Below are 10,000 nucleotides of genomic sequence, written 5' to 3'. Positions count from 1 at the left end.
CTCTTGGCAAGCGCTGCACTCGACCTAATGCTGATAACGTAGCACCATCATAAACATTTGATTCGCTCTTATTTGGGACCCACCATCTCAAAACCGTATTTTTTTCGGAATGAATGGGACTCAGAAAAGTGAGTTCAGAAAATTAAATGATGAGAAATATAAGCTTGGAGTCTTTTACAGATAAAAAATAGTATTTATTCTCCATCATCGCGAGACGAAACCTACTCCCAGTTTTATGTTTGTGTCTAAAAATAACAATGTGAAATTGAATGTAAGCTTCAATTTAATTACAAAAACAGATCAAATGAACATTTCTGGTTTCCCTTTTATCAACAAAAACAGGATGAATGAAACAGTTCAGATGAATGGGATAATGTGGTAGTTGCGTTGTTAAGAATGTTATCATTTTTGATAAAAATTGAACTTCTAACTAAACTTGGCAATATCTCAGTTCAAACCTTTTCACCATCCGACTGATTTTGTCATTCACTGTAACATATTAGTTGGTGGAGACACCCGCAATATCTGCGTGGAAATAAAGACTGTTACAAGCTCACTTGTCAATGTTAATTATTATTGTACTCCTGAATCGTGGAGTTTTACATAGATTAAGACGATTCTGTTGAGCCATTCATTAACGATCAAAATCATTCCGGTAATAAAGTCTGTAGGTGTGCTGACCAAATGAATCTCGATAGAAAGCTGCTATACAGAGATTCCCATCATTAACCCGCTCCTTACCAGCCATTTTCAGGATTTTCCCCAAAACTTCACACCAAACTAACACAAAAATAGATTTTTTATCACTGAAATACGAGAGCAGTAAGTTTTTGCGATAACTAGATCATTTCTTTTTCAAAACATGCTCTACAACACTGTTCATTCTCTTAAAATGTTATGATGTACAAGAGAAATTTGAATAAGAAAAATGTTGGTTGTATCGTAACGGATGTGACAATTTTACTATAGTTGGTAAGGAGAGGATTAAAGGACCATTCATTATGCCTTATTATGTTTTAAAAATAATCATTTGAGTAGCCTGGTAATAATATAACCTTAGATTTTAATAGGCTTAAAAGTTACCTGTATATTAATCTGTAAAAAATAGTTTTATAACTTTTAGATTTGCCAATAATTCTGTGCTCGTTGACAAAAATTTAGCATGGGATGTAGGGTACAATTTGAAACCATGTAGATCAGAGTGTGCTTATTGTTTGTTTGTTGTTTTTTTTTTTTTCTACAGCACATAAAGACATCCAAACAATAAAGTATGCCATGGCTGAGTATGAGCTGTACACATGCCTTACATTCGAACACAATAATTATGCAGGCAACAGAATACAATTTACTACCGGGAACGGGTAAGTCAAATTCATTGATGTCTAACATGTTCTGACCATGAATCGTTTTTCATCAATAACAATTCGAATTTTCTGTTTTAATTACTGATTTTCATTTCTCTCTACAATCAAACTTTGGAACAACCTTCTGGACGACACCATAGAAAGAAGCTCGCATAATTTATACGAACAATTCCATTTTACATCAATGATAACTAAAGGTCCTCGTTTCTGTGTCCTATATATACGTGTGAAGGAGAGAAAGAATATGGGATTCCGTTACGGTTTGGGATTTAATAAATACCTTTTTTTATCGTGCCACATAACAAACACCACGAGCTTGCGAGTGAGTTATTGCCCTGTAAAGAAATGTAATGAATTTAATAAATCCAAAGCCCTGAAGGAATACCTTTATTCCACATACTAACAGCTAAGTATCACAAAAATATTATAAAGAGACTTTTGAATTCTAGTAGAATGTGTGTTTTTAATTCACGACAAATTTCTTCTCTAATCTTGTCACAATTTTTTTCCATCTTATTATTTTGAAACATTTCAGGGCCGCCTTTATTGCAAATGTTGATATTAGACTTTGACTGGCGAAACAAAGGGGTTGAACATTTGACAAATAACAGAGTTTATGGTTCTTTTAAATATGTATTTAGGAATTAAGATAAATAAACCAGGTTTCATAAAGTGTGCATTGAAATTTCATTACCTTGAGTTGTTAAGGTGTGAAAAACTTTAACCCAACCCATTTGGTCCACCTCAACACACTTAATATGGTATACGTATTGCGGTGGAGCTTAACCAATTAGCTGTTGTACTCTGGAAAACCCCGTTTTTAAAAATCGATCGATTTCAATGAACCTCATATTGAAAAAAAAATCTCAAACATGGGTCTTCGTAATTTTTAAATACTTATTTAAAAATTGCGAAATCCCAGGTTTGAATTTTTTACCAGAGTAGGATAGGCAACTGGTTAGATATGAGGAAATAAGAAGTGAATTGAGCTCAGTAAATATGTTGAAATCCAATGTACTAACGAACGAGCGAAAATAGAGAGGCTTCGGATGGGAACAATACAGACAATGGACGATCCATGTATAAGGGACCCATCTTTGTTCCCATCGCAACACCTGAGATATGATGGAAGAATACATCGTTGAAATCAAACGTGATGAGTGTGAGCACCAGTTCGGTGAGCCGCACTGGAGATAGAGATGCCTGGTAAGGATGGCGATCGACAAAGTGCCTAATGACACGCAGTCCATCATGATGCGCATGGATGTGTACAGTGCCTTCAAAAATCATGTTGAAAATCAGCCGTGGACGTTCATCCTGGAATCGAATTGCGGCAAGGACACCAAGAGCATGGTTAGTATCCTTGATATACGATGGCAGGGTAGGGACTATACATTGGAATACCGCATCCAGGAACTGCGATACATTCTCAGGTATGAAGTTGTTTTATGAAATTGTCTTATATCTAATTGTTTTATTTTAGGTGTGCGTCTAGAATTGGCATGATACCGTACGCAAAGAAAGTTCAACATATTTCCTTAGGCAGTAATTGTAGATTCGTAAGTATTACCCCTACACTAACCGTCTGGATTATTTATTTGTTTGTTTTTTTTTTGTTTCTGTATTGTTTTGTATTTGTTTGATTTGTATTTTTGTTGTTGTTGTTACTGTTGTTCTATTTTATTTCTTATGGGAGGAGTGGCTCTTTTATCTCTGTGAGAATTTTTTCTATGTTTGCGTCTCAACGTTTTGAAACGGGATGAACTGAATTTCCAACTTGTGTGACTGAGAGCATTCATTTTCGTCTCGTTTGGTTCCAGTTCGTGAACAACCAGTGTGTCATAGACGCTATTGACTACATTTCTGTAATTTAGTAAAACGAAAATAAAAAACATATCAGTACACAAATCTACGTATGGACTTAGAAAAGTTTTATTTCCGTTCATACATTTATTTAGTGAGAGCTTATCACCCAAAATGTTTTCTAAAACATGGTAACAAAGAAACTACGTGAGATGTTTAAGTTTGCTGGTAGAAAACTGTAACAAATATTTATTCAGGGATAAAAACGTTCGCGTTCGGTTCCTATTCGGTGGGCAACTGAAAACGACAGGATTCACTCAAGTTGCTATGGTTAGTCAAGAGACGACTGAGAGGGAAGGTTAAACTGAGAGTAAGACGGACCTAAAATGAAAATGAATGCACTCAGGTTAAGCCTTAGACGCATAATGTACGGTGCCTCCATTTCGAACCAAAAAGTCCCGGCAACCCGTGTATTTGGCTTCCTTGACTGCAGACGGGATGCACGTAAGAGATTGGAGTCAACTTGGAAGAATTCGGTCCCTCGTGGGGGGAGGGAAACTGGGAGAGAAGTTGCCAGGCTTCTGTACGAACAAGAGGAGAAACTAGATGGCAGCAACTCGACTGAGGTCGAGAATCTGCCTAAAGGCAGCGACGCTTCACCCGTGAGGACATTCCAACTATCCCACATGTACTCGTTATGGACAAGAACCTGAAACCGCAGAGCATCTTGTTGAACGTTGTGTCGTGGCAGAGGCTACCGGGCTGGTTAAGGTCGGTACACGAGTGTGGCAATTATTTCTCTGCCTGGATAGATCATAAAAACATTGTTATTTAAAATACATAAAGAAATCATATGAAAACTAAAAACATAGCAATTTCAATTACTTACATAGCAATAGACATTACATTTCACACACATTAGACCATTAGAAGCTGCTGCTTTCTCCACAAAATAAAGGAATTTATAAATAGATATATATATATATATATATATATATATATATATATATATATATATATATATATATATATATATATATATATGTATAATGTAAATTTTCACTCACATTTTTTTTTTTTTTGCCGAGACGACTCGTTTCTGTGTTCCTTACACTTCCTCAGTCGGCATAATCCATTTGCAAGGCCAAGATTGCAAATGGATTATGCCGACTGAGGAAGTGTAAGGAAAACAGAAACGAGTCGTCTCGGCAAAAAAAAAATGTGAGTGAAAATTTACATTATATATTAGCTCTAACCACCATTATCGAGCACTTTCGTACCTACAAGTACCCACCAACACTCATAAATATATATATATATATATATATATATATATATATATATATATATATATATTTAATTGTAAGTGACGGAGAAATGTAAGACACTCAGTAAGGCTACAGCCGCACCGCACTATCAGCTAAACAGTTCAGTGTCGCATGGTTGTCGTGTGAAGAACATGTACCCTACAGCACTATAGTAGGGGGAATTAGGCCAAAAAACCCTTGAATTGTGCAAACATGGTTGAAAGCATGAAAATTACATATGTTGTAGAATATGAAAAACCCTATAATTTATGATATAGAACCACTATGACAGATCAGTATTAGTTGAGATACAAGGTTTTTAAGATTAGAAAATTTTGAAATGGACGACAATAATTTCTTTCATTTTTATTGTGTAAACATTCGAGGCAAGCCGACTCAAGGTTGTTTTACGTCATCCTTTGGATTCCCATTGGTGACTATTTTTAGCGTCGAAGCGGATGTTTTCCTTTCCCTTTACTTTCGATTCACGAACCATACAAATTATTTAATCGTAAGTATTATTCAATTTCACTTGTTTTAAAGGACGTCTAGCGAGCAATATTCTATAATATGGGATTTTTTCTGCATCTGATTTAACAAGTATAATCAATTGCTCTAAAACGGACGGGCAGACGGGAAGACGAGCAGAGGGGTAGACAAAACAGACCAGCAGAACAGAGCTCAATAAATGCCGATAACCGGTGTTGACAAAGGACAGTGCTCATTCTCCCCTCCTGTTATCTTTTCTTTCCAAAAATACTGCTATAATCATTTTACAATTTCGGTCAAACTTGATGACAGTAAAGAGTCAGCATACCACTTACATTGCTATAATTATCATCATTATCATCATCATCAACCACTATGATGCTGTATTGTGGCAAGTTATTTAGTTTACGTTATTTACCACAAAGGGACATTGGGAGAATGTTTATTTGTACTGTTGTGTCCTTATGTAAGGCACAGCACACATTTTGCCTGCTGATGATGGGTCTTTAACATAAAGAACGAAAGAAAGAGAGAGAGAGAGAGAGAGAGAGAGAGAGAGAGAGAGAGAGAGAGAGAGAGAGAGATATGAAAGAATATTGCATATGCCTAATAAAGGAAAGCGTTTGCATGATTTCAGATACACATACAATAGCAAAAAGAACTGCTCCCAGAGACTGGGACAAGTGTTTGATATGCCAACAAGATAACACAGACCGTTTATAATGTCCGTCTAAGTCGAGGATGTATGACGAAGGGGAAGGCTATGAAACTCTTTTTGAAGATTTAACACAATTCAGTTCTTTGGTTTGTGATGAAAACAAGTTGGATATATCTATTTTTTAATTCATCAGAAAGAAATGAGATTATTGAAAGCTTAAAACAAAATGATGCTAAGTATTGTCGTGTAAAATTTAATGCCAACAAAATTAGGCGATTAGAATTAAAGAAACCTAAAATAATTGCCCTACAAGAATTCCAAACTTCGTCATTTGATTTGGAGGAGTCACCGAATGAATATATTTCGCAACCCACGAGAATAATGAGACAACGTTCAAAATTAGAGATTGGCTATAATAAACAAACGTGCTTTTTTGTAAAAACATGTAATCGGGAGTATTCCATTCTGTAATGACAACAGATATGGAAGAAAATATGCTTGAAATATCGTTATCTATAAAAGATTCTGATACGTTGTCATTTATTGCCGGAGGAGATTTAGTCGCTCAGGAGGCACACTACCGCCCTATACCATAAAATTTGTCATGCACGATACTTTAAAAAAACAAGCTTAAAAAATGTCACTGCTGATGATAATCATGATGTCACAGTTCTTGAAAGAAGTCGAGCTTTTGCTAACATTTTGTCTTTTATAGAAGAGAACCCTGCAACAAATGTGACGATCGACATGAACCACTGTGGAGCTTATTTCCAGAATTGTCAAAAGTGTCCCAAAAACTCACCAAATGTTCATGTAAGAGAGAATGTGTCGGCAACCGATGCAAGTGTATAAGGTCCGGTTTGCCTTGCACGGACCTGTGTAGATGCGAGGTATGTGTGTGTGTGTGGGGGGGGGGGGGGGGGGGGGGGGGGGGAGGGAGTGTTAGGTTAGTACAGTAATGAGTAAAATTCTCTCTCTCTCTCTCTCTCTCTCTCTCTCTCTCTCTTTCTCTCTTTCTCTCTCTCTCTCTCAATCCTACTCTCACTCACCTTCTCTCCCGCTCACTCCCCCCTCTCCCCCCTTTCCCTATTTTATCTACTAGTTAGGTTAGTGCAGTAATGAGTAAAATTCTCTCTCTCGCTCTCTCTCTCTCTCTCTCTCTCTCTCTCTCTCTCTCTCTCTCTCTCGCTCTCTCTCTCTCCGTCTCTCCCCTCACTCCCTCCCCCCCCCTCTCCCGTTTTTATCTACTAGTTACAACACGAAATAACCATCAGATAGCTACCGTAAATGGTTACCAGTGTAATTAAAGTTTTAGAACGCACATTGTATTATCGTGGTTATTTCACTGTTATGATAAATTGCCAGAGTGGTTCTATATCAGGTGTTATTTATACGGGTCATATGCCAATTTTCAGGATTTCAACCCCAATGTGCATGGTTTTTGCCTAATTTTCCCTGATACAATGAATATGAAGAAAATATATATTTTTACGCAGTTATTTCCCTTATTTAATATAGCTGTAATAGGTAAAATCTAAGGCCTTAAACCGAGACGTTATGATTGATTGCCAGAGTGGTTCTATATCAGTTGTTTTTCTATGGGTCTTAGCAACCTGTAAGCAAATTTTCATGCTTTCAATCAGAATATGCACGGTTTTAGCCTAATCCCCCCCCCCCCACTACAAGGACTAAACTGTCGAACGACTTTCATTAATAATCCTTTTTTTTTTTGCGAGGTGTTCTATATTTGAGCATGGATGTAGAAGAAGTTGCATGTGTTTGTGCTCTTCTTATTACTTTGGTGGGAAAGAAACGTGTTGTGTGTGATGCACTGCCACGCGTGTAAAACAAGCACACACAGACAAACAGTGAACAACATATTTACATGCACCCATTATAAATTTTTTTAAATTGAATTCGAAACTTCGTTATTCGTCATGCATAATATGCAATTCTGCAGGCAAGAATGTTACTCATTTGAAGTTGCTGAATCCAAATATTTAATCAGATTTTCTCTACGACAATGTCCAACCAAGCTTTGGTCATACAAGCGTGGCCTACTTCGGCTAGCCAGTGCCTCTCCACCAGCCCATCCCTTCACATTCGGTGATGAGAACATGTCCTGTCGAAACGTGTTTTGCTAGTGCGCTAGATATCTATATTTTCCTTTCTCGTAGAACTGCCTTAGGGCTAACGAAAACCCACACTGGAGACTAACTCCGACGACCCGGCACTGCCCTCCTCTGCCATCTTCCAGATAAAGACGTTGGGCGCGGGCAAAATGCTAAGAATAAAGAGAAGAGCCGCTAGACCTACCCCATACCAAGCTCGAAAAAGAAAAACGGCAAAGGACGTCGGGTGCTTGGTATGGGTGGGTCTAGCGTCTCTTCTCTTTATTCTTAGTATTTTGTCCGTGCCTTTATCTGGAAGACGGCAGAGGACGGCAGTGCTGGGTCGTCGGAGTCAGTCTCCGGCGTGGGTTAACCGTTAAACAATTATTTTATGTTTAGCAAGGTTTGTGGCTTGCCATAGACTTTTGGGCTTAACAGATTAATGATATTTTGTAAAGCACATTACCCCGATTTCATGACGTTCTAGCGCTTTACATTCTTAAAATAAATGAAGAAATCAAATCAAAACTAAAAACATAGTAATTTCAATTACTTACATAGCAATAGACAATACATTTGACACACATGATAGGTAAAACTTTGTTCACAAAATAGAAATCATGAGACAAATAGGTGAGTTTTCAATATAGCTTTGAAAGCTGATAATGAGTCACCACTTGTAATATTCTGGGGAAGAGCTTTAAAAAATAAGGTACAGAAAATTCACACGATTGTTTACCAATTTTGCGGGGTGATTTAGGTTGAGACAGGATTGTTCTGTCGCTGTTATCTTAAATTTCTACTTTGAAGATTGAGGTGAAAAATGCAATATATAATCATCCAGGGCCTTGACAATTTAGTATTTTATAGACAACAGAACATATCTTATGAAGGATGCATTTCTCAACAGCTAACCAGTGCAGCTCTCTAAGGAGATCAGGAGGAAATCATTTTTTGTCTTTTTTTCAAACCACGTCTAGCCGCTTTTAAAGGTGAAGGTTTTCAATATTTCTTTGGAGATGTTAGTTAAAAGGAAGTTGCAATAATCTGACTTGGATAACACCATCAGAAGTTAAGCTATGTTTAAAGGAATCAAGTGTCTAATTTTACTTAATTTTTCTTATTTAACTTAAACTGACATTGATAGGCTGCAGTCAAAATAGACTTAATATGTCCTTTATTTATCTCAGCATAAATATTTTAGATAATTTTTATTTATTCATGTTTGTATGCAACTGCAAATGAGGAGATCAAGATCAAAGGGTACAATCAATGTTCAGCTGTGTGCGTTTAATAGAAACAACTTTAATAGAAATATTGGAGGGTTATCTACTGTAATCATGGGAAAAACTCAGAAGTCTACCCATTGGGGTAATAAAACACGAATAAATCTTTTGAAGAATGATAGCTTTTGTTATTTCCTCATTATCTCAAGATTAGCTACACTACACGGGAAATGCGAGTGTGTCTTTGGATCTTGACCATCTCAGAATGCACCTGGGGCTTCCAATGTATAAAAAGGGCGTGGTAAAATGCGTTGCATTAATCCTCTCCTTACCAACCATAGGAAACTCTCCACATTGGTTACGATCCAACCAGCACTTTTATCATTCAGATTTATTTTGTAAATCACACAATTTAAAGAAAAATGTTTTATTATAACGATAAAAACGTGACACCGTGTCGCAGAGTTCATTTTGTTGATCAATATTATGCATAGAATGTAGTTGTTGCTTTTCTGTTTGAGTAAGAAAAAAATTATTTTTTGTTGGGTGGGTGTGAAATTTTGGGGAAAATTCTAAAAATTGGCAGGCAATGAAAGGGTTAAGACGGTGTGTCCATAAAGTCTTTCCTAATTTCAAAGATGTATCATTCTTAAACATCTGGTCTTCGCCATCTTCTAGGGAAAAGCCATACATTTTTGCCCATTAGCCATAGACCCACAGCAATACATCACATAATTTATCAAAATTAACATGAACTTAAATGGTTATATATTTTTCTCTCCTTCTATTTCGGAAAAGCAACAAAAATTGCTTGTTCAACGGAAGTGTGATCAATCTCTCACTGTGTGTTTCAACAAATGTAGATCATCCTTTTTTTAAAAGCCGTTTTCTTTTAATGATCTGCAAACTAGGCTATGAAAGCTTGTTGAGCAATCTTTGAGTATTTCGTTTCACGCAAGCATGGATTTGTGTCGCAGTTTTGACATTTTGAAATAGAAAGAGAGAAAATTAATGTCTTTTAAGTTCGAGTTGTTTTTGCTAA

General features: G+C 36.6%; 1 protein-coding gene across 4 annotated transcripts in view; it reads left to right on the top strand.

Moving 5' to 3' along the window:
* The window catches only part of LOC144979921 (zinc metalloproteinase nas-14-like), a 48,644-nt gene that overhangs the window by 11,539 nt on the left and 27,105 nt on the right, over nt 1-10,000 (top strand). For all 4 annotated transcript variants that reach the window (XM_078927204.1, XM_078927202.1, XM_078927203.1 and 1 more), the window contains exons 6-7: nt 1,244-1,361; nt 2,848-2,923. In XM_078927204.1, the coding sequence (XP_078783330.1) occupies nt 1,244-1,361; nt 2,848-2,923 (194 nt within the window). The remainder of the gene's footprint in view (nt 1-1,243; nt 1,362-2,847; nt 2,924-10,000) is intronic.

This window comes from Berghia stephanieae, chromosome 9 (assembly GCF_034508935.2).
Source record: "Berghia stephanieae isolate SIO BIC M18660-M18661 chromosome 9, UCSD_Bste_1.3, whole genome shotgun sequence".
NCBI lineage: Eukaryota > Metazoa > Mollusca > Gastropoda > Nudibranchia > Aeolidiidae > Berghia > Berghia stephanieae.
The sequence above is the reverse complement of the archived record's forward strand: the minus strand, read 5'-3'. Positions and strand labels throughout refer to the sequence as shown.